The sequence below is a fragment of the Bufo gargarizans genome, chromosome 2 (assembly GCF_014858855.1).
Source record: "Bufo gargarizans isolate SCDJY-AF-19 chromosome 2, ASM1485885v1, whole genome shotgun sequence".
NCBI lineage: Eukaryota > Metazoa > Chordata > Amphibia > Anura > Bufonidae > Bufo > Bufo gargarizans.
Genome location: NC_058081.1, coordinates 63,861,591 through 63,886,950, shown reverse-complemented (window position 1 = coordinate 63,886,950; position 25,360 = coordinate 63,861,591). Strand labels below are relative to the sequence as shown.

The window sequence follows — 25,360 nt, the reverse complement described above, 5'->3', positions numbered from 1 at the left end:
AAAGAGCTCAGCGGTGAACTAGCAAAACCATTAACAGATTTATTTGACCAATCACTGGTAAAAAGAGTCACCCCAGAAGATTGGAAATTAGCAAATGTTGTGCCCATTGACAAAAAAGGTAGTAGGGAGGAATCGGGCAACTTTAGGCCAGTAAGCCTGACATCAATAGTGGGGAAATTAATGGAAACCATACTTAAGGAGAGGATTGTGGAACATCTAAAATCCCATGGATTGAAAGATGAAAAACAGCATGGGTTTACTTCAGGGAGATCATGTCAAACTAATCTTATAGATTTTTTTGATTGGGTGACTAAAATAATAGATGGCGGAGGTGCAGTAGACATTGCTTATCTAGACTTTAGTAAGGCTTTCGATACTGTCCCACATAGAAGGCTTATCAATAAAGTGCAGTCTTTGTGCTTGGACTCCCATATTGTTGAATGGATTAGGCAGTGGCTGAGGGACAGATAACAGAGGGTTGTAGTCAATGGAGTATATTCAGACCAAGGTCTTGTTACCAGTGGGGTACCTCAGGGATCTGTTCTGGGACCCATATTGTTTAATATCTTTATCAGCGAAATTGCAGAAGGCCTCGATGGTAAGGTGTGTCTTTTTGCTGATGACACAAAGATTTGTAACAGGGTTACACCAAATAAAAAAGAACTTAGGAAAACTAGAGGAATGGTCAAAAATCTGGCAACTGAAATTTTATGTTGATAAGTGCAAGATAATGCACCTGGGGCGTAAAAACCCAAGAGCAGAATATAAAATCAGTGATACAGTCCTAACCTCGGTATCTGAGGAAAGGGATTTAGGGGTCATTATTTCAGAAGACTTAAAGGTAGGCAGACAATGTCATAGAGCAGCAGGAAATGCTAGCAGAATGCTTGGGTGTATAGGGAGAGGCATTACCAGTAGAAAGAGGGAGGTGCTCATGCCGCTCTACAGAGCACTAGTGAGACCTCATTTGAAGTATTGTGCTCAGTACTGGAGACCATATCTCTAGGATATTGATACTTTGGAGAGAGTTCAGAGAAGAGCTACTAAACTGGTACATGGATTGCAGGATAAAAAACTTACCAGGAAAGATTAAAGGACCTTAACATGTATAGCTTGGAAGAAAGACGAGACAGAGGGGATGTGATAGAAACTTTTAAATACATAAAGGGAATCAACAAGGTAAAAGAGGAGAGAATATTTAAAAGAAGAAAAACTGCTACAAGAGGACATAGTTTTAAATTAGAGGGGCAAAGGTTTAAAAGTAATATCAGGAAGTATTACTTTACTGAGAGAGTAGTGGATGCATGGAATAGCCTTCCTGCAGAAGTGGTAGCTGCAAATACAGTGGAGGAGTTTAAGCATGCATGGGATAGGCATAAGGCCATCCTTCATATAAGATAGGGCCAGGGGCTATCCATAGTATTCAGTATATTGGGCAGACTAGATGGGCCAAATGGTTCTCATCTGCTGACACATTCTATATGGCGTTATTTGCTTATTTTCATCGAGGTACTCCAAGATAGCATCTCTTAGAAAACCTTCATACAGTTTACCCACGACAGATGTTAAACTTACCGACCTACAGTTTCCGGGGTCTGTGTTTGGACCCTTTTTGAATACTGGCACCACATTTGCTATGCGCCAATCCTGTGGAACACTCCCGTCAGTATAGAGTCCTTAAATTCACTTAGGATACGGGGGTGTATGCCATCCGATCCTGGCGATTTGTCTATTTTAATCTTTTTAAGACACCGCTGTACCTTTTCCTGGGTCAGACAGGGAACTTTTAATGGGGAATTTACTTTTACATTCTGCATTTGATCTGACAGTTTATTTTCCTCAGTGAATACATTGGAGAAAAAAATACTTAATAGCTTTGCTTTCTCCTCATTACTCTGTAGAGGGCAGACACCTTCAGATTTATACTTGTTACCATTTATATAATTGAAGAACATTTTAGGGTTAGTTTTACTCTCTTTGGCAATTAATCTCTCGGTCTCTAGTTTGGCTGCTTTTATTTGTTTTTTACATATTCTATTTATTTCCTTTAGTTTTTCAGTGCTTCCTCGCTGCCCTCCTGTTTTAGTGATTTAAATGCTTTCCTTTTGTCATTTATTGCTTTCTTTCCAGTTCTATTTATCCACATTTGTTTTTTCTTGTTCCTTAACTTTTTATTTCCATAAGGTATGTACTTCTCACAATTAGATTTTAGGATACTTTAAATAAAATATCCAATTTTATGGCTGTATTTTTATTTTTGAGGACTGTGTCCCCGTTAGTTAGGCCTATGGCCTCTCTTAGTTGGCTAAATTTAGCTTTTTTGAAGTTTGGTATTTTTGTTCCTCCCTGAAGAAACACTCTTTTGAATGATAATTGGAAGGTTATTACTTTATGGTCACTATTTCCCAGGTGTCCCCCGACCTACACATCTATTGTTCCGTCAGGTCTATTGGTTAATACTAAGTCCAGTATGGCCATCCCTCTAGTCTGGTTCTGAACCAGTTGGGAAAGGTAATTGTCTTTGGTTATTGCCCAAGTTATTGGGCAGACTAGATGGGCCAAATGGTTATCTGCCGACACATTCTATGTTTCTAAGAACCTGTTTCCTTTATGAGACGTACAGCTCTCAGTTTCCCAGTCTATATCTGGGTAGTTGAAGTCCCCCATAAGAACCACCTCATTATGATCTGCCGCCTTGTCTTATCTCGTTCAGTAGCAGATTTTCTGCAGACTCTGGTATATTAGGTGGTTTATAATAAACTCCTATTAGTATTTTATTATTGTTTTTCTTCCATGTATTTCTACCCACAGTGACTCCACATGTTCATGTCCCTCACTTATATATTCCCAGACTGTGGGCTTTAGACAGGACTTTACATAAAGGCAGACCCCCCCCTCTCCCCCAGTTCCATTACCTCGCCCCCGGTCTCTATCTGAACTATTTTCCCATCCTATGTAATTACCCTCCCCCCCAGTCTCTAGTTTAAACACTCCTACAACTTTCTAGCCATCTTCCCCCCCAACACAGCTGCCCCTTCCCCATTGAGGTGCAGCCCATCCCTACGATAGAGCCTGTAGCCAACAGAGAAGTCGGCCCAGTTCTCCAGGAACCCAAACCTCTCCCTCCTACACCAGTTCTTGAGCCACTTGTTAACCTCCCTAATCTCCCGCTGCCTTTCTTGTGTGGCTCGTGACCTAAATCCCTAAAATCATTTTTAAAAGATGCTCCACCTACCTTTAACTTCGTCATTGCTTCCGATATGGACCATGACCGCTGGATCTTCTCCAGCCCCTCTCAGTAATCTGTCAACCCACTCCGCGATTTGTTCAACTCGAGCGCCAGGAAGACAACACACCGTTCGACGATCCCGGTCTTTGTGACAGATCGCCCTATCTGTATCCCTAATAACTTTTATAGTTCCGTCTACGGAGCTGAGTCGGGGGTCATTTTTTGCAGGGTGATCTGCACTTTTCATTAATACCATTTTGGAGTGCATATGACTTTTTATTCTATTTGGGAGGTGAAGTGAAAAAAAAAATATTTTTGGGAGAATATTTTCTGTTACGGCGTTCAATGTATGGGCTAAATATTTTTATAGTACAAGCATTTTTGAGCCACGTTGATGTCTATGAAGTTTATATATTTTTTTTTTACCCCAGGTGACTATAATAAGCAGTCATTAGATTGCTTATAAAATGTATTGAATTGCCCTTGTAATTAATTGCAGATTAACTACCTGAAGGCTCCATAGGAATTACAGCTTTAAAAGCCTTGACCAGGCTTTCACAGTGAACCAACAGCTCCCCTGATCACAGCAAGGGGGAGCCGTTCAAGTACCGGGAGCAGCAATCATTGCTGACTGTGTAAGGACACACCCATGTGTCTGCATCTAGTTTTGTCCAGGACCATGGACATTATGAAGATTCTCTGACCAGAATGACACTAGGGTTTCGTACCTTGAAAGTCCCCAGACTTTCCTCCAGGTCGGCCAACATGGACCAGACTTTCAGGGATTTGTAGAGTCTGTTCTGCACCGGCTCAGAGGCATCAAAATATTCAGCCTTGCGGGCCGGTACTGCCGTGGCTTTCTGCATGAAAAAAGATAAGAGGGTTAAGTGCAGTCAAGAAACAAATGGATAAAGTGACAAACTGCTGAGAAGCTAGCTTAGAGAAACAATAACCAATATGGCGCCAGTTCTTGATGTCACTCTAATGACTAGAGATGAACGAATTTCATATTTTGAAATTCGTTCACGCTTCGTTTGGTGGTAAAAGCAGATTTGCGTTACCACGGACCATAATGCAATTCTATAATGTAATGCATAATGTAATGCCTTTGGAGGCATTCCGTTATTCATTCTGTCATAATAGAAGTCTATGGCCTGCATAACGGATCCGTCCCGTTTCCGTTGTGCAGGAGAGGACTCCCATGCAATGGGACGGATCCGTTTTGCAGCCCATAGACTTCTATTATGACGGAATGAATAACGGAATGCCTCTAAAGGCATTACGTTATGCATTCCATCCTAGAATTGTGTTATGGTCCGTGGTAACGCAAATCTGCTTTTACCACCAAATGAAGCGTGAGTGAATTTCAAAATGTGAAATTTGCTTATTTCTACTGATGACTAGTGATGAGCGAACTTTTGTTTAAAGTTTGGCGTCCATAGTTCAGTTTCGGGTTATCTAAGAATTCCGTTGTGGATTCCGCTACCACGGACCATAACTTATGAATGGGGAGATCTATCAGGGTCGGTTCTAGCATTCTTAAGAATGGATTGTCGTGTATTATATGATGTCTAATTTTTATTTTTTACATTAATCATGGGATAACTCCTTTAAACGAAAATAGTTGCCACAATAAAAACTAGATTTTTGTACTTACCATAATATCTGTTTCTCTTCCGTTCATTGGGCGTGGACAGGCTTGACCATGGGTATAGCTGCTGCCAGTAGGAGGCGACACTAAGCACATAAAGTGTGAGCTCCTCCCTCCAGCTATACAGGAAAACCAAACTATGTACAAACCCAGAACCACACAGGTCAGAAAAGGCCCGTAAATAAGAGAACGGGTGGGAGTTGTGTCCCCCAATGAACGGAAGAGAAACAGATTTTATGGCAAGTACAAAAATCTAGTTTTCTCATCCGTATCATTGGGGGACACAGGCTAGACCATGGGATGCTACAGATCAGTCCCAAGGGTGGGCATAACCAGAAACCATCCTGCCAATCAGAGAACAGCCGTCTGCAAAACTCTACGCCCTAGAGAAGCGTCAGAAGACGCAAAGGTGTGTACTCTGTGAAATTTGGCAAAAGTATACAAAGACAACTGTGTAGCCGCCTTGCATACCTAAAGGGCCGAAGCCCCGTGATTCACTGCCCAAGAGACCCCCACTGCCCGAGCAGAATGAGCAGTAACCCGGAAGGGTGGGGCCCAGTCACTGACGCGGTACGTTTCCACAATGGCCAAACAAATCCATCGGTAAATGGAAGTTTTAGACGCAGCCAGCCCTCGTTTCAGCCCCTCTGGAATGACGAACAGGGAACCGGTCCGCCTGAAGGATGACGTCTGGGACAGATGGATGCGAACAGCTCGCACCAAATCCAAAGTGTGGAGCGACTGCTCCCGAGGATGAGACGGGTCAGGACAAAATGAAGGGAGAATAATCTCTTCATTTAGATGGAATGCCGACACAACCTTCGGAAGGAAGGACTGAACAGGGTGAAGGACTACTTTGTCCTGATGGTGGATCAGGAAAGGCAACCGACATAAAAGTGTCCGACACCCTACGGATGGAAGTGATTGCCACCAAAAAGACCACCTTGTAGGACAGGAAGCAAAGCGACACCTGCTGCAAAGGCTCAAACGGTGAAGACTGGAGAGCGTTGAGCACTAGATTAAGATTACAAGGATTCAACGAAAAGGGGGTGCAGCATGCGCATTCCCCTGCAGAAAAGTCTGAACAGCAGAAAGCGAAGCCAGGTTCCGCTGAAAAAGAATGGAGAGAGCCGAAACTTGCCCTTTGAGGGAGCTGAGAGCCAGCCCCAAGTCCATGCCTGACTGCAGGAAAGACAAGAGTCGCGGCAACGAGAAACAGAAGACAGCTGATGACGCTCGCTGGAGTTGCTATTGAATTCATATTTCAATACATGTTCTGTAATGTATGGTATCCCTTTCTTCTGTCTATTGCGGTGGGGATTGCTGGATAAATCCACTACCTGTACTTAATATCTTTAAAATAAAGATGTTTATTATTATTGTTTTTCAATAAAATAAAAAAAATCTGATATATATTTAAAAAAAAGGTGAGGACGACCACTTAAGCGTTTTGGCAAGGCAAAACGTCTATCAGGAAAATTCCACTCCTTGGAAATAGAGGAATCAAAATCCTGGTGGTTGGGGAAACATTTGGGCGAGCGACGGGACCTTCTAAAGGAAAAACACGGGCCAGCCGATGAGGGTGCGGGGTCCTCAACCTGTAAAGTCCCTATAACCGATGTAATAAGATTGTCCACCATGGTGGACAGTTTAGACGACTGACCCTTAAGAGAGACAAAATCCTCATCTGAAAACCTCTCCTCGGAACATGCCTCTTCCACACAGGACACATCAGAGTGCGACTCTCTGGTAGGTGGCGGAGAGGCAGAGGAAACAGGAGACGCAGACACCTTTTGGGGGAGGATGGTCTGGCACGTTTAGCGGGACGGCCGCGATGGGAATGAGCCCCAGGATCCCCAGAGTCGGACTGGTCAGAGGCAGACTTTGCTGACAAACGCCCCAATATTTCTACAATAGCTTTGTTGGTATAGGAGATGTCCTGTACCATCCTTGACAGGGAGCGTGCCCACTCCGGCTCTACCATAGGCTGGACAGTAAGGGCGATTGGGTCAGGGGCAGAGCCACTTGACGGTGGAGCAGAGCATGCGGGGGGGGGAGGAAGGTATCTGACTGATGGGATGGAAATTTTGAGCTACACAACAAAATGCCTTACCGAAGTGACCGCCTGCTTTAGGGCCTGGGGTCGGACATTATGAGGATGGGGGGATGAGGGTAGGTTAAACCCTGTAGGAAGATGAGACAAAGCTTACCAGGCCTGTGTCCCTCAATGCAGCTTGTCCGGAGGAGCTTCTCCAGAGTCCCACCGAGGTGCATTTCAAACAGGATGTGGGCGGAGGCACAAAAAGGCACCAAGATTCACCCCAGGGATGCAGCTGGAGGGGGCAGGGAGAACTTCATGAAACGCCCCCAAAATGGAGTAAGCCCCTGGCTAAACTGCCGGGAAGCGCAGGCCCAACTCTCTGCTGTCCCTGCAAAGAGGCCTCCATCATCAACTAAACCCATCCCCCCCTGGCTTAACGCTAAAGCCCCGGACGAGCGGAAACGCCGGCCGGGAGAGAAGAGCCAGAGGGGAGTCAGGAGTAGGCCGCAAAAAAGCCGGGGCCGCAAATTAGTCGCAGCCCGGTAGAGCCCTGAACCGGATGCAGTAACAAGGCGGAATGGCCTACAGATGGAACGCCTGGCGGATAGAGCGCTTCTCCACACCCCCTCCTAACCGGAGAACGCCGCCTGGAGGTCACAAAGCCTCCTTGGGGGAGGCCACAGAAGGTCATTAAGAAGGGGAGGTAGGAGGAAGGAGGGGAGCACTTTGGGGTTCAGAAATACTTACTTGTCTGACGTCTTCTGGCTCCAGCCGGATCACCAACTTCGGTGTGCAGCCCCTTGGGGAGGGGCGCTACACCGGAAACAGAGGGGACTTGTGGTGGGCGGCTGTGGTGATCTAAAGTATGGCGGGATGCAGAGGCTTTTAGAACCTCGACTTCTGGAGACCGGGAACGAGCAGCTGGCTTGGGGGACCCCCTGATCTCCTGGGTGGGAATGCAGGCAGCTAGGACTGCCTGAAATCCCGCTAAAAAAAGGAAAGAAAAAAGAAAAAGAAAAAAAGGAAAAGAATTAGCAGACCTGCAAAGATGTCTCCTACAGACACTAAGCTAAAACTGATTTAGCTTGGTCCCTGTATGAAGGGTATAGCTGAAGAGGGAGGAGCTTAACCTTTGTGTGCTTAGTGTCCACCTCCTAGCGGCAACAGCTATACCCATGGTCAAAGCCTGTGTCCCCCAATGATACAGATGAGAAATACCAATATCTAAGTAAATGAATTACAATGATCAAACGCCTCTTTAAATATGGACTTCACCTGCTGGATTATCGGATTTTTGCTGCAGTTTACAACACGGCACAATGAAAAACCATTAGGCAGAGTCTACATTTCCATCATTCCCGTACCCTTAATATAGACAGCGCCTCCTCATAATTCTCATGTCTCAGCTCCATCTCACCGAACTGACACCAAACAGCGGACAAGTCATCCACATGTGTGTACTGCACCTGGGTCGCTCTCTGCAGGATCGCTCGAGCCTATAGATGAATAAATAGCAAAGTGCATGCGTCAGTACATACAGTACGGAATGATATTCCTCCACATACAAGGAAATAGGATTACTGTCAAGCCTCATGAAGGCTGCTTTCATCCAGAAACAACGCCACTTTCTGTCTGTGGGTTATTTCTGGTATTGCGGCTAAGCTACATTGACGTGAATAGGGCCAAGCTGCAATACCAAACACAACCTGTGGACCGACGTGGAAGAAAGCGGCCATGTTTTACTAATCCTGTGCAACCTCTTTAATTACCCCCAATACCTCTGATAAGTCACTGGTTTTAAATTAAAAAACAAAATGAATGTGGATTTAGCATAGACTATAGCTCTATTGTGTACTTTAAAGGATAACTGTCATATTTTCACCCAACATTCCATTTTCATATATGTTGTTGCTGCTGCGGTGATCATCCCTAATTACTGTGTTCACATACCACTTGTTTAATAAGATTCTGTCCATAGCAACCGCTCCTCACAAGACTATCTTCTCAAGATGGCCGCCGATGCCCTTACCCCAAGTCTAAGACCTCCCTCCCTAACTACCCAGAATTCATTCGGGTTATCTCAGGAACGTGCAGCCTAAACCCAACCAATCGGCTTTCTCCAGACTTAAACATGCCCTCTTCCTCCCGAGTAGTTGATCGTGAATATCGGCACTATTCCGGTCTGACGGGATCGCGCACGCAGCGTTCGGGGCTGCCCACTACTGTATATAGAAGATAGGAGACGGAGGACACCTAGCAGCGCTGTTTTAGCCGCACCACTGAAATGTCTGGTGGAGGAAAGAACCTGCTGCAATTACTAGGTGATTCAATACCTATACAAAAGTATTAACTAGGGAACTAAGGTAAACTTAGTCAGACCAATCCAATATCATAAAGAAAAAAATATGACAGTTACCCTTTAGAGGGTTTTTGCCAGAAACACCACTATCCTCCATCCACAGGATAGGTGGTAAATGCAGGACTGAAGGGGGCCTGACCGAGGTAATACAGCAATCACAAGAAAGTGTGTCCCTGTGTGAACGGAGTGCACTGCACATGTGTGACCACCGCTTTGTTCACTGTCTTAGACTTACGGAGGCTGCCGTTCCATATAAGTGAATGGAGTGGTGGCCAAGTATGAGAACTACCGCTCCTTTCAAAGAGGGGACTTGGTGAATCCAGTTCTCGTGACTGGTGGGGTCACCAGCGAATGTACCCCCAGCAATCATACATTTGTAGATGGGGGATAATATTAGTTATGAGAAATGCCTCTTTTAAATGGCCATTTAAAATATTACCTCAGGTAGGTGACCACCATTGATTAGAAAAAATAAAATAAAAAAATAAAATAAAAAAAATATCACCAAATACCAAATAACTCACGTCGTCGATTTGGCCATTGTCCTCATAGAACTTGGCGAATGCCACCCATAACGTGTGCGGTTTCCCAGTTGCCTTGGCTGGATTCACAGTCTGGACAGCCTCTGTGAATGTGTTAATAATCTAGAAGCAGAAATGCAGTTAAAACATGTAAACATGAAAAGAAGAAAATAAAAATGAGAGGGGAAAAATTCTGAATCACTTGCTTACTGCTGCACAACTATATACGTCATGGTGGTAAGGCTACTTTCACACTGGCGTTACTATTATCCGGTATTGAAATCACATGCTTATATATAATCCAAATAAATGTAACGCAGAACTCCTTAGATAAAAAGTGAAAAAATACAAAATTTATTCAACACATGTGTTGAATACATTTTGTATTTTTTCACTTTTTATCTAAGGAGTGCTGCGTTACATTTATTTGGATTGTGTGTTTGGACCCCAGGACCCAGGGGAAAACGCTGGCACCTGAATCATTTGCATCACTTATAGTGAGGAGTGCTGCCCTGCCATCCTTTGGAGATTTTATATTATATATATATAAATATATATATATATATATATATATATATATATATATATCTATATCTATCTCTATATATCTTATATACACACACTGTATATAATTATCAGTTTTAGCAATAGTATAACAGACTATGTACACATTTTTGCACCTTTTTCTTTCATTAAAAATAAAATTTTAAAAAAAATTATAGGTATTCGTTTTAGAGATACATTTTTTTGCATAAAATATTCAAACATGCATATTTTTTTCATTTATAAAATAAAAAAATTTGAACGCTTAAAATGTCAAAATTTCCACTAAATGAATACCCTAGGCCTAGGGATCAACATAAAAAAAAGTCACTTTGAAGGAGTTTCTAATGTTTTGGTTCTGTAGAACATCTCTACTGGCAATAGAGCCAGCAATAGAAAAATAGGTTGCCAAAAATCTACAATGCTCCTAATAAATAGAGATAGGATGCTCCCTGAAAAGTTCACTGGTGCTCAGCCTGCTATAACCACCTAGTTTTAATATAACATAACATACAAATGGCCGGCTCACAGTACATAAAAATACACCATTTATTTAACTCTAAATCTACAATGTGCTCCAGTCCTTTGAAATCTTGCGGTGGGCCAGGCCAGTAGATAAATTACACAAATAGAATCCATTTTCACAGTACAAACGGTTTTAAAAATATTTTGTCAGAAAAAAGGGGGTGGGCAGTCTGGCAATAAAGTGGTTAAGGAGGTGGTACAGAATTAGAAAAACATAGCTGCATTCTTTTAGAAACTACGCCACCCCTGTCCATGGGTTGTGTCTGGTACTGCAGTTGCTCCACTGAAGTAAAGGGAACTGAGGTGCCATCTTTTAAAAAAGTAGCCATATTTTTGTAAGACAATTCAATTAAAGCAGCATCAACATATAAGATTTACCTCTCGTGGCTTGCCTTGATAGAGCTGTACCCTCTTGTGCCACTCGTGAACATTGTGTGGGTTCTGTCGGAGTAACACCCCATTCAGTAAAACAGGTCTCCGCTCCATCAGCTGCTCAAAGCGAGCCAATCTCAGCTCCAGGTCCAGGTCATCTACAGATATAGAAATATACAATAGGAGACCACTAAAGACCAAACACGAAGATAAATAAGTGGGCTGTGCGGGTTTTTACCCTCCTCTTCTTTTCCCATCTCACTGACGGTCTCCATTTTAGCAGCAATGATGCTCTCTTCAAACTGAGCGTAGCTGTCGAAGACTTGGGTGAAGTCACGTACAGTGGTGACGGTCTGAATGGCCTCCTCATACACATCTCGAGCCTGGCAAAGACAGTTTTGTACACTGAGGCTACTTTCACACCAGTGCTTTTGACTGGATCAGCAAACACACTTCCGTCACGATAATACAACCGCATGCATCCGTCATGAACAGATCCGGTTGTATTAGGTCTTCTATAGCCATGACGGATCAGTTATGAACTCCACTGAAAATCAACGGGGGACGGATCCGTTTTCTATTGTGTCAGAGAAAACGTATTCGTCCTCATTGACTTACATTGTGATTCATGACGGATCCGTCTTGCTCCGCACCACATCGCGGACAGAAAAAACGCAACCAAACGAAACGGAATGTATTCTGGTGCACCCCGTTTCATTCAGTTCAATTTTGTCCCCATTGACAATGAATGGGGACAAAATGGAAATCATTTTCTTCTGCTATTGACGGATCTCAATAGCGGAAAGGGAAAACGCAGATGTGAAAGTAGCCTACCAAAAACCTTTTTTTTTTAATTCTTGGTAGTCAGTCCATAGGACAACAATAAAGGGGTTAAAACAAGAGGGACCAAGGGAAAAGATTACCTTTTCAAAATGGCCACTGCGTGTGTGATATTCTGCAAGGGCGCACCACAGCTTTCCCCTCTGATCTGTAAAGCGCGTCAAGCCACCTCGAATGATGGCTGCTGAGTCAAGGGAGCGGACAGATCCTGGGTTCTGGCACAGTAGGGTACACAGCTCCTGCCATAACTACAGTGGAGAGAATAGCAGTCAGCCTTATACCACACATACAAAAAAAAAATAAAGGACATAAAAAATGCACTGTCAAGGAGGGTCACGTTTTCCTATCATTTAAAGGGGGTTTTCTGGGACTTACATACTGGTACCTAACCTCAGGACAAGTCATCAGGACCAGATCAGTGGGAGTCTGACACCTGGAACCCCCACCAATTAACTCTTTTGGCCAGCTGCCGATGCAGGGAACATTACAGTGGATGCGCTGGCGGCACATGGCTCCTTCCACTGTGAGGTGACCACGCCGGGGTACTGCAGCTCAGCTGCCATCCAAGCGGCTGCAGGAAACAGCTGTTCTGCGGGGGTGCTAGGTGTCCCTCTGATACTGATCACCTATCCTGAAGATGGATCATCAATATCCAACTCCCAGAAAACCCCATTTAGCGGGAATATATCATATTAGGTAGATTTATTTTTACTAACTACAGCCAGGTACTGATATATGCCCTTTTTCCCTATCTTTTTTATGTTATAATTCCAGATTTTTGTATTCTACTTTCTGTACATGATTGGGGGGGGGGGGGGAACCATCTCATTTGGGGTGCTAACAACATTCTGAGATATGCTTTACAGCAACCGCTTGGACTATAGGGACCTATAAAGAGGGGATGGCTGACTGACTTATGGAAGAGTGTTGTGAGCATGCTCTGTGACCTGTGCATAGGTCATTGTGCAGGGAGAGGGAGTAGTTCAGCTGGGGTCATCACTTATCGTAAAGGGCAGACCCTCTTATTTGTACAGAGGTGTTATCTGTCCTTAGAATCCTGTCTGTGATGATAATGAGATGTCTGCTGAGAAGTGATTTCTACAAAACAGTGTCAAGGCTATTATGAGGCTCAGTTGTCAGCACATTTCAAGATTGTGGTTTTTTTCTTTTATTAGGTATATAACATGTAAAAAATAAAAAATAAATAAAAAAAATAAGTTAAATATGTTCAGTAAAACTTGATTTACATAGTAATTATTAGGGATCGACCGATATAGATTTTTTAGAGCAGATACCGATAATCTGTGAACTTTCAGGCCGATGGCCGAAAATTTATACCGATATTTTATATCTCATAATATATATTATATTAGTTGGTAGTCACTGAGGTGGTGGAAGTTTGCATTTGGCACTAGTATATTATAAATGTCAATTATAAATTAATAAAGCCCTTAGTTGGTAGACAATTTCAAATTTACTTTATAATATACTAGTGCCAAATGCCAATTTCCACACCATCCCCCCCTTCCCCCCTCCTCACTGACTTTGTTAACCCCCATCAGACCTCAGATCAGCCCTTTATTAACCCCCATCAGACCTCAGATCAGCCCTTTATTAACCCCCATCAGACCTCAGATCAGCCCTTTATTAACCCCCATCAGACCTCAGATCAGCCCTTTATTAACCCCCCATCAGACCTCAGATCAGCCCTTTATTAACCCCCATCAGACCTCAGATCAGCCCTTTATTAACCCCCATCAGACCTCAGATCAGCCCTTTATTAACCCCCATCAGACCTCAGATCAGCCCTTTATTAACCCCCATCAGACCTCAGATCAGCCCTTTTATTAACCCCCATCAGACCTCAGATCAGCCCTTTTATTAACCCCCATCAGACCTCAGATCAGCCCTTTTATTAACCCCCATCAGACCTCAGATCAGCCCTTTATTAACCCCCATCATACCTCAGATCAGATCTTTATTTACCCCCATCAGACCTTTATTAACCCCTATCAGACATCAGATGAATAAAATAAAAAACTCCTCACCTCTCCTGCACCGCGACTCCTCTTCATCTCCGGGTCCGGCGTCTCGCACCCCTGTCTTCTCCGGCCCGCGCTGCACTGTCACCTGACAGCGTGCAGCGTCAGGTCATAGTGCGCACACTACGTCCTGATGCTGTACGGGGTCAGGACAGTGCAGAGCGGCCCCCATCAAAAAGACCAGGGAGGGTAAGTATCGGAAGCGCTTGCTGCGCTTCTTCCCCTCTCCCGGCACCCAATGCATACTAGTGCACGATTCCATAATGAAAGCGCTCACTAGTATTCGCTTTATACGCATTATCGGTATATCAGCAAGGTTAGAAGCCGATAATGTACAAAATCCTGAATATTGGCCGATAATATCGGTACTACCGATAATAGGTCGATCACTAGTAATGATGCTTCCTAAAACGTGTGACATGTCAGAAGATTTGATTGGTGGGAATCTTGGGGCAGAGAACATCAACAACTGCTGAAACAAAAGGGCAGAAGCCCTCGGCCAATCAATGTGCCCTTTTGACTGTGTTTGGCTCGCCTTGCGTAGATAGTAAGAGCAGAAGACGGGTTCACCGAAGTCTGTCTTTCAACCTCATCTACGGAGGAGAGCCAATGACATCTGAAGGTACCCAGTGCTTGGCTGCGGGCTATTGCCTTTGTCTGAGCGATTGGTGAGGATCTCAGCAGTCAGAACCCCACCAATCAGAACGCCCCACATGTCACAGGTTTTATGAAGCAAAAGGCCATTTCCTGATGACTCATTCACTTTAAAGAGGAGCCGTCTAATCGCCTGACATGTCTGTTCTAGTAGCTACTTGCATTCCCCATGTAATAATAATTCTGCATCATTTATTCTTATGACTATATTTTGCCATTCCTTTATTATTCCTGTTGGAAGTTATGAATTCCCAGCAATTTGCATTGAAGGTCCAGATGGATGTTACCAGTTTGGCGGGGGTGGGGGGTGTCCTTGCACAGTCTGACACCATCAGAGCTGCCAGGGTCAGACTGTGCAGGGACACCCCCCCAACTGGTAACACCCAGTTGGACCTTCAATGCAAACTGCTAGCAATGAATGCATAACTTTTGGTAGGAATAATAAAGTAATGGCACAACATACAGTGATAACAATAAATGCTCCAGAATAGTTATTACAAAGGGGAATGCAAGTAGCTACTAAATCAGACATGTCAGGGAGGTGACAGGACCTCTTTAAGGCACTAAAACACTTTCACGACATATGAAATCTGGTATAATCTGTGGGAGTGCCCACTGAGACCCCCATTATTTCTAAAGACGTCATAGTCTCTACTCTCAGTGAAGAGTTAGATATACATCGGTGGTCACCCTCAAGTGAAACGGATGGGAGATAAAGAAGCAACCCAGGATGACCATCCCATGCCTCTCACAAATGTGTACATTGTAGATGGAGGTTTCCCTTCCAAACCCTCCCTCTATGAGACAGAAGGGAGAGCTATAAGATACAGCTGATGGTAACACCCCCTGCAAAACAAGCCGAGTGCTGCGTTGGGGAGAAGTTGGATGAGTGGCCAGTAGTGTTGAGGGAACCTGTGTTTTAAGTTCAACGTCTAATGTTCGTGTAACGAAGTATGCCGATATGGATTCTAAATTCCGTTATGGTCCGTGGTAGTGGAATCCATAACGGGATACTTCGAGAAGCCGAACTTTAGACGCCGAACTTAAAACACAAGTTCGCTCAGCACTAGTGTCCAGTCTTCCACCTGTAAAGTGGCTTCTCATGCCTTCGTTTCACTCTCACCTGGTAATTAGATTTTCCTTCCTTTGATACAAAGTCATCTTGGTTTACAATGCCTGCCAGTCTGGAGGCCGCTTCATCCAGTCTGTCAATAGAGCGTAGATATTGTATGTACTCCTCCGCATTCTCAGGACACAGCTGTGAAGAGCGGGAGAGAAAAAATGTGAGCTGCCAATTTGCCAAAACATGTCCGAGGGCTACAGGTCTCCTGTTTCATGCCTCTCAAGGCAAACACCTACCTTCAAGTACCTCCTGTAGACCCTGACTGCAGTCTCTGGTAGGGGGTGCACTCGGACAAAGCGTAAGTAAAGGGGCCAGACTCGATAGTGCTGGGTAATGGGAAGAGCACGAAGAGCCCGGTCAAACGTTCTCCTAGTGCGGGTAATTTTACACTGGTCCACGAGGAACTGGCAGTAATCCAGCCAAATCCGGGGCATCTGATCAGGGAAAAGACACCTCATTATAAAGAGACAGGGCCGCATGCTGACAACTGCAGATACAAAAGATGGTCTTTACCTTGTGCATGAAGACCAGGGCTCTCTCATGGCAATTATTCACCTCCTCGAAGACCAGATCAGTGATGCATCGCCTCTTCACCTGCTTCCTGCGCTGCTTTAGATAGGCGTACCACAGCTTGTAGCTGGAAGATATAAAGGTAGAAATGATTCCTGGATTCCCCCAAGCACAGAAAACACAGCTGAACAGTCCACTCATTAGAGCGCCTTCCTGTACAGACACAGCAGGCGGAGGAGAGACCAGCAGCCGGAACCAATGAGTCTAGTCACTGATCACAGCTCTCTCTCAATGAAGTTGAGCTAACACTCAGCTAAGCTAATTGTGAGAAATTGGCTTTAAAAGGCTTTTCTGGAAGGATGATATTGATTACTTATCCTCAGGATAGGTCATCAATATTTGACCAGTTGGGGTCCGACTCTTGGGACCCACGCCGATCAGCTGTTTGAAGGGGCTGCTGCAGCCTCTTCACAAAACTGAATACTGGCGGTTCTTGGTACTGCAGCCCAGGCCACTCATTTGAATGGGACTGACCGATAAACATGACGTCACTAGCCTAGGAGGAAACCTCAGACTCACCAGAGAGGCTCAGCCTGTTCAAATAGCTGATCAGATATAGATGACGTATCCTGAGGATAGACCACCCCTGGAAACTGCTGGAATTTCTGAATGTGTTGTAGGACATTTCTGGTGGGACAGGCTGATCAGCCCAGGGGGACAGACTGAACCTGAATGGGGCCCTTCTGGCTCCTGCTCCTTCCCTGGCTCCTGCAGGGCCAGGGAAACCACAGGAAGCAATAAAGAGTAAGGGGGTCATTTATCAAAGACCAGCTTTCCACGCTAGTCTTTGTCAGCCCCCGCACTGCTGGGGAAAGAGTCTAGTTTCAGGCCATTATCTGACTGTGGTGTTCATGTTCTATGTGAAGTGCCATGCCCCCTCCTCCTTCCTGACACCCTAGGCACATGCCCCCATGTGCCTTGTGGTAAATATGGCCCTGCTGATAGGGGTAGGAAGTGGTGTTTTCTGAACTGGACAACCCCATCTCAGAAACACTGGCCAGCTCTCCACTCGCTGCGTCTGTAGAACGGGTACGCGCAAAAGCAGGTCCTACACCTTCCTCAGAAGAAGCTGTTGATGGGTCAAACAGTAACACAGCCAGAGGGCAGGCACTACCATGCAGCCAAAATATCCCTACATCCTGCAGCTGAAGACTCCGCTGGTTTACACTCACCTTCCTGGAAGCTCCTTAAGTGCCCTCTCATAGATTAGGTTAAGGGTATGAGCCGGTGCGGAGCCCTTGGATTCAATATATCTCATCCAGCACTTGACAGAATACGGATTCCGCAGGATCTCCTCCTCAAACTGCAAGTCATCTTCTTCCTGGGGACAGGGATTGTTCAGTGAGTGTTATAGTCTCCTCCACAACAAGAAAACCTGAACAAACTGTTTCCCATCATCGGAGTTTGGGGCCCGTAGACAAGGACCCGAGTGCTCACAGGGACAAAGGGGCTACATCCACTTGAAGCAGTGCTGCTCCCATCCCAGCCCCCCAGAAGTGATCAGAGCCGAGGTGCCGTACTTAGGCCAGGTTCACACCCGCAATGTGACGGCTGTATTTCCTGCTCCTCTAAGGGAAACTCAGTGCATCATAAGGACTTAGGATCCTGTGAATTCCCATTTTACCACAAGTCTGCTGAACCGTACTCACATAATGGCATGACCAAAGTTCAGTAGACCCGCAGCGAGATGAGCCGCAGTGGTACAGACCCTTCAGTGCAGCCAACATCGGTCATGCTATTCACCAGACTGACAGAAGGGGTATTCCAGTCTCAGGACATCGACACAGCAGATCGATGGTATTCCAATTCTTGGCACATGGAAGGGGTGGCAGTGCTCGTGTGAGTGCTGCGGCTTCCTTCTTTACATGGGGCTGCTTAGTTATTAGCAGGGGTGCTGGATAGTGCAGATTCATCTCACTCACTTGTACAGGATGAAGCTGTCATTTCCTGCACCACAGCATGAAGAGACACTAAACAATCAGAAGGGCCATCAAACAGGGGGTCTGTGGGGGGCCGAGAGGTAGACCCTCACCTATTGATGGTCTATCCTGAGGACAGGGGGTTGTTACATGGTATGATGCAGAATGCGGGGTTGTTACAGTGTATCATTCAGAGTGCGGGGGGGGGGGGGGGGTCATTACAGTATATCATTCAGAGTGCGGGGGGGGGGGGGGGGGGGGTCATTACAGTATATCATTCAGAGTGCCGGGGGGTCATTACAGCATCATTCAGAGTGGGGGGGGGTCGTTACAGGGCATCATTCAGAGCGGGGGGTCGTTACAGTGCATCATTCAGAGCGGGGGGGTCGTTACAGTGCATCATTCAGAGCGGGGGGGTCGTTACAGTGCATCATTCAGAGCGGGGGGGGTCGTTACAGTGCATCATTCAGAGCGGGGGGGTCGTTACAGGGCATCATTCAGAGCGGGGGGGGTCGTTACAGGGCATCATTCAGAGCGGGGGGGTCGTTACAGGGCATCATTCAGAGCGCGGGGTCGTTACAGGGCATCATTCAGAGCGCGGGGTCGTTACAGGGCATCATTCAGAGCGCGGGGTCGTTACAGGGCATCATTCAGAGCGCGGGGTCGTTACAGGGCATCATTCAGAGCGCGGGGTCGTTACAGGGCATCATTCAGAGCGCGGGGTCGTTACAGGGCATCATTCAGAGCGCGGGGTCGTTACAGGGCATCATTCAGAGCGCGGGGTCGTTACAGGGCATCATTCAGAGCGCGGGGTCGTTACAGGGCATCATTCAGAGCGCGGGGTCGTTACAGGGCATCATTCAGAGCGCGGGGGTCGTTACAGTGCATCATTCAGAGCGCGGGGTCGTTACAGTGCATCATTCAGAGCGCGGGGTCGTTACAGGGCATCATTCAGAGCGCGGGGTCGTTACAGTGCATCATTCAGAGCGCGGGGTCGTTACAGGGCATCATTCAGAGCGCGGGGTCGTTACAGGGCATCATTCAGAGCGCGGGGTCGTTACAGGGCATCATTCAGAGCGCGGGGTCGTTACAGGGCATCATTCAGAGCGCGGGGTCGTTACAGGGCATCATTCAGAGCGCGGGGTCGTTACAGGGCATCATTCAGAGCGCGGGGTCGTTACAGGGCATCATTCAGAGCGCGGGGTCGTTACAGGGCATCATTCAGAGCGCGGGGTCGTTACAGTGCATCATTCAGAGCGCGGGGTCGTTACAGGGCATCATTCAGAGCGCTGGGTCGTTACAGGGCATCATTCAGAGCGCTGGGTCGTTACAGGGCATCATTCAGAGCGCGGGGTCGTTACAGTGCATCATTCAGAGCGCGGGGTCGTTACAGTGCATCATTCAGAGCGCGGGGTCGTTACAGGGCATCATTCAGAGCGCGGGGTCGTTACAGTGCATCATTCAGAGCGCGGGGTCATTACAGGGCATCATTCAGAGCGCTGGGTCGTTACAGGGCATCATTCAGAGCGCTGGGTCGTTACAGGGCATCATTCAGAGCGCTGGGTCGTTACAGGGCATCATTCAGAGCGCTGGGTCGTTACAGGGCATCATTCAGAGCGCTGGGTCGTTACAGGGCATCATTCAGAGCGCGGGGTCGTTACAGTGCATCATTCAGAGCGCGGGGTCGTTACAGTGCATCATTCAGAGCGCGGGGTCGTTACAGGGCATCATTCAGAGCGCGGGGTCGTTACAGGGCATCATTCAGAGCGCGGGGTCGTTACAGGGCATCATTCAGAGCGCGGGGTCGTTACAGGGCATCATTCAGAGCGCGGGGTCGTTACAGTGCATCATTCAGAGCGCGGGGTCGTTACAGTGCAGTATCATCTACAGTGCAGGATCCTTACAGTGTATCATTCAGGTTGCGGGTCGTTACAATGTACCAGTAATGTTGCAGGTTGTTACAATGTACCATTCAGAGTGTGAGCCGTTACAATAATGTATTATTCAGGCTGCAGGGGGAAGTCGTTTGTATAATTCAGATTGTGGGGTTGTTACATTGTATGATTCAGAGTGTGAGTCGTTAGAGAGTATTATTCAGATATTCAGATTGCAGGGTTATAATAATGTATTATTCAGGCTGCGGGGGGGGGGGGGGGGGGTCGTTTATATAATTCAGATTGTGGGGTTGTTACAATGCATCATTCAGGCTGAGGGTCGTTACAATGTATCAGGCTACAAAGTGTGTTCAGCTTATGCTTAGACTGATACACTCTCAGCCTCTGAGTGCTCCCTTTCACTGACAGCAAACATAGATCTTGAAAGCTGAGAGGAAATGGAAACCTATCAGGAAGCCTACTATTATCAGTATGGAAGCCCCACACTCTGGTCCTGCCCGGACCTCCAGTGTGTCCACTACTGACAAGAAAAGGCTTCCAGGTTATCAGGAGACTACAAGCCCCAGCATTCCGTGCACGAGCGGTCGGCGCCGCCTCCCTCGGTTATACCGCACACCGTACACACGTCCTCCCTCCGGTAACTTACAAACGAGATTTCTTTTTCCGGCATGTTGTAGTTCCAGCGACTCGGCTTAACAACGTCACTGCCCGGGATTGTCCCTTCAAGGAGCCCGTACCACGCCTCTGCACAGGAATGACGTCACCGACGTGCTGTACGTACGTTTGAATTCCCCAATGTTATGTTTCGGTACACACGGCGCCATTTTTCTTAAGGGCAGTTCTGTCTTTTTTCTCACCCTAGTTAAGAAAGAATGTGCATGTACCGTTTGCAAAGTATTAGCTTCACCTACAAATGGAACATGCTGAGAGTTGTAGTACTTCAACTTGCAGAACTCCCAAGTGTCCTGCTTTTAGAGGGCCAGTCCCTCTTTGCAACTTAAATGACCCTCTGAGTTATAGATTTGCATTATTACATCCACACTATTGACCCAGAAAGTGTTTCTCTGGTTCCTCTCTGTGTATTAGACCCATCTTTTATATTATTTCGTTATTTAATGCAGTTGGGATTTTAGATATTTGTATGTTCAGAATATGTTTGTGCTATTTTGCAAGAGAAAACTATTGAAGTGTATGGATATGCCGGAAAAATGTGTCTTTCACACAATGAACCATAAGTGTCCTTCACTGACGGTCCAAAAAGTTGGGAGTATTGCTGGCAGTGTTTAGCAACAGGAATGGAATGTACCACTCCATTGTTCCACCCCCCTTCCCCTTTTTAGTAGAAGTGGGCTAGGCCGATTGCCTGCCAAGAGTGGGGCTGAGCTAGTCTAAGGTCGTTCCGGAGGAGTGTGAGGTGGAGAGGGGATGTGTGTGGTCCCACTCCTGCCAGAGGGAGGGAGGAAGCAGCTCCTAGAGCAGAAGCATAGCTAGAACTGATTGGGCCCCAAAGGAAATTTTTGTACAGGCCCCCAACCCCCTCCTTCTGTCTCTATACTATATACTTATCCCGTTACTATAGTATGCAGTACATGGCAGCCTCCCCTCCCTGCCCACTGTTCTGCCATGTACTAGTGCTTATTATGGCACACATACGCACACACCCGATGCTAGCCCGGGACCATCCTGGCATCACATGCGCTTATACAGTATGTAAGAGGGCCATAATAAGCACTGGTACACAGCGGAACAAGGGGGGAGGGGGGAAAGCTGCCATGTACTGCATGCTATAGCACAGGAGGCTGGCAAAAGAAAAAGTAAGGAGAGGTTGGGATGGCTGCCTGGCAGCTGCATGCTGTGGCCTGCCCTGGCTGCACACTCACAGCTGTGCCTTCCTGCTGTACCTGGCCTCATCTTTCCTCTTCTCTCCTAGTCTGTCTCTCCCTCTTTGCCCTGCTCTCCCTGTCATGGGCCCAGTCACATACCTGAAAAAAATGCTGCTGTGCCAATCCCCTGCTGAACCTCTCGCCAGTCACACTACTCCTCTCACCTGCCACGCTGCTCCTCTAGCCAGTCACACTACTCCTCTCACCTGCCACGCTGCTCCTCTCGCCAGTCACACTACTCCTCTCACCTGCCACGCTGCTCCTCTCGCCAGTCACACTACTTCTTTTTACCTGCCACGCTGCTCCTCTCGCCAGTCACACTACTCCTCTCACCTGCCACGCTGCTCCTCTCGCCAGTCACACTACTCCTCTCACCTGCCACGCTGCTCCTCTCGCCAGTCACACTACTCCTCTCACCTGCCACGCTGCTCCTCTCGCCAGTCACACTACTCCTCTCACCTGCCACGCTGCTCCTCTCGCCAGTCACACTACTCCTCTCGCCAGTCACACTACTCCTCTCACCTGCCACGCTGCTCCTCTCGCCAGTCACACTACTCCTCTCACCTGCCACGCTGCTCCTCTTGCCAGTCACACTACTCCTCTCACCTGCCACGCTGCTCCTCTCGCCAGTCACACTACTCCTCTCACCTGCCACGCTGCTCCTCTCGCCAGTCACACTACTCCTCTCACCTGCCACGCTGCTCCTCTCGCCAGTCACACTACTCCTCTCACCTGCCACGCTGCTCCTCTCGCCAGTCACACTACTCCTCTCACCTGCCACGCTGCTCCTCTCGCCAGTCACACTACTCCTCTCACCTGCCACGCTGCTCCTCTCGCCAGTCACACTACTCCTCTCACCTGCCACGCTGCTCCTCTCGCCAGTCACACTACTCCTCTCGCCAGTCACACTACTCCTCTCACCTGCCACGCTGCTCCTCTCGCCAGTCACACTACTCCTCTCACCTGCCACGCTGCTCCTCTTGCCAGTCACACTACTCCTCTCACCTGCCACGCTGCTCCTCTCGCCAGTCACACTACTCCTCTCACCTGCCACGCTGCTCCTCTCGCCAGTCACACTACTCCTCTCACCTGCTACGCTGCTCCTCTAGCCAGTCACACTACTCCTCTCACCTGCCACGCTGCTCCTCTCGCCAGTCACACTACTCCTCTCACCTGCCACGCTGCTCCTCTCGCCAGTCACACTACTCCTCTCACCTGCCACGCTGCTCCTCTCGCCAGTCACACTACTCCTCTCACCTGCCACGCTGCTCCTCTAGCCAGTCACACTACTCCTCTCACCTGCCACGCTGCTCCTCTCGCCAGTCACACTACTCCTCTCACCTGCCACGCTGCTCCTCTCGCCAGTCACACTACTTCTTTTTACCTGCCACGCTGCTCCTCTCGCCAGTCACACTACTCCTCTCACCTGCCACGCTGCTCCTCTCGCCAGTCACACTACTCCTCTCACCTGCCACGCTGCTCCTCTCGCCAGTCACACTACTCCTCTCACCTGCCACGCTGCTCCTCTTGCCAGTCACACTACTCCTCTCACCTGCCACGCTGCTCCTCTCGCCAGTCACACTACTCCTCTCACCTGCCACGCTGCTCCTTTCGCCAGTCACACTACTCCTCTCGCCAGTCACACTACTCCTCTCACCTGCCACGCTGCTCCTCTCGCCAGTCACACTACTCCTCTCACCTGCCACGCTGCTCCTCTTGCCAGTCACACTACTCCTCTCACCTGCCACGCTGCTCCTCTCGCCAGTCACACTACTCCTCTCACCTGCCACGCTGCTCCTCTCGCCAGTCACACTACTCCTCTCACCTGCCACGCTGCTCCTCTCGCCAGTCACACTACTCCTCTCACCTGCCACGCTGCTCCTCTCGCCAGTCACACTACTCCTCTCACCTGCCACGCTGCTCCTCTCGCCAGTCACACTACTCCTCTCACCTGCCACGCTGCTCCTCTCGCCAGTCACACTACTCCTCTCACCTGCCACGCTGCTCCTCTCGCCAGTCACACTACTCCTCTCGCCAGTCACACTACTCCTCTCACCTGCCACGCTGCTCCTCTCGCCAGTCACACTACTCCTCTCACCTGCCACGCTGCTCCTCTTGCCAGTCACACTACTCCTCTCACCTGCCACGCTGCTCCTCTCGCCAGTCACACTACTCCTCTCACCTGCCACGCTGCTCCTCTCGCCAGTCACACTACTCCTCTCACCTGCTACGCTGCTCCTCTAGCCAGTCACACTACTCCTCTCACCTGCCACGCTGCTCCTCTCGCCAGTCACACTACTCCTCTCACCTGCCACGCTGCTCCTCTCGCCAGTCACACTACTCCTCTCACCTGCCACGCTGCTCCTCTCGCCAGTCACACTACTCCTCTCGCCTGCCACGCTGCTCCTCTCGCCAGTCACACTACTCCTCTCGCCTGCCACGCTGCTCCTCTAGCCAGTCACACTACTCCTCTCACCTGCCACGCTGCTCCTCTAGCCAGTCACACTACTCCTCTCACCTGCCACGTTGCTCCTCTAGCCAGTCACACTACTCCTCTCACCTGCCACGCTGCTCTTCTAGCCAGTCACACTACTCCTCTCACCTGCCACGCTGCTCCTCTAGCCAGTCACACTACTCCTCCCACCTGCTACTCTGCTCTTCTTGTCTACCTCTCAGCTCTTCTCGCCTGCCGCTTTTCTCGCCTGCCACTCTTCTCCTCGCGCTGGTTTTCCTGCCTGCCATTCTGCTCCTCTAACCTGTCATGCTGCTCCTCTCACATGACGCTCGGCTCCTCTCACATGACGCTCGGCTCCTCTCACATGACGCTCGGCTCCTCTCACATGACGCTCGGCTCTTCTCACATGACGCTCGGTTCCTCTCACATGACGCTCGGCTCCTCTCACATGACGCTCGGCTCCTCTCACATGACGCTCGGCTCCTCTCACATGACGCTCGGCTCCTCTCACATGACGCTCGGTTCCTCTCACATGACGCTCGGCTCCTCTCACATGACGCTCGGCTCCTCTCACATGACGCTCGGCTCCTCTCACATGACGCTCGGCTCCTCTCACATGACGCTCGGCTCCTCTCACATGACGCTCGGCTCCTCTCGCCTGTCATGCTGTTCTGCTTTTCTTGTCTGACGCTTGGCTCCTCTCTTCTGCCGCGCTGTTCCTCTCAAAATCACTTCTCC

At 47.9% G+C, this 25,360-nt stretch overlaps 1 protein-coding gene across 1 annotated transcript in view; it reads right to left on the bottom strand.

The window, feature by feature from the left end:
- XAB2 (XPA binding protein 2) overlaps positions 1–21,037 on the bottom strand; it is a 34,562-nt gene extending 13,525 nt beyond the window's left edge. The window contains exons 1-11 of the mRNA XM_044279056.1: positions 20,931–21,037; positions 17,643–17,791; positions 16,414–16,537; positions 16,137–16,334; positions 15,901–16,035; positions 12,165–12,329; positions 11,480–11,624; positions 11,248–11,399; positions 9,805–9,924; positions 8,286–8,417; positions 3,958–4,089 (exon numbers count right to left, since the gene is read on the bottom strand). Coding sequence (XP_044134991.1) covers positions 3,958–4,089; positions 8,286–8,417; positions 9,805–9,924; positions 11,248–11,399; positions 11,480–11,624; positions 12,165–12,329; positions 15,901–16,035; positions 16,137–16,334; positions 16,414–16,537; positions 17,643–17,791; positions 20,931–20,954 — 1,476 coding nt within the window. The 5' untranslated portion in view covers positions 20,955–21,037. The remainder of the gene's footprint in view (positions 1–3,957; positions 4,090–8,285; positions 8,418–9,804; positions 9,925–11,247; positions 11,400–11,479; positions 11,625–12,164; positions 12,330–15,900; positions 16,036–16,136; positions 16,335–16,413; positions 16,538–17,642; positions 17,792–20,930) is intronic.
- Positions 21,038–25,360: the final 4,323 nt, after the last annotated feature.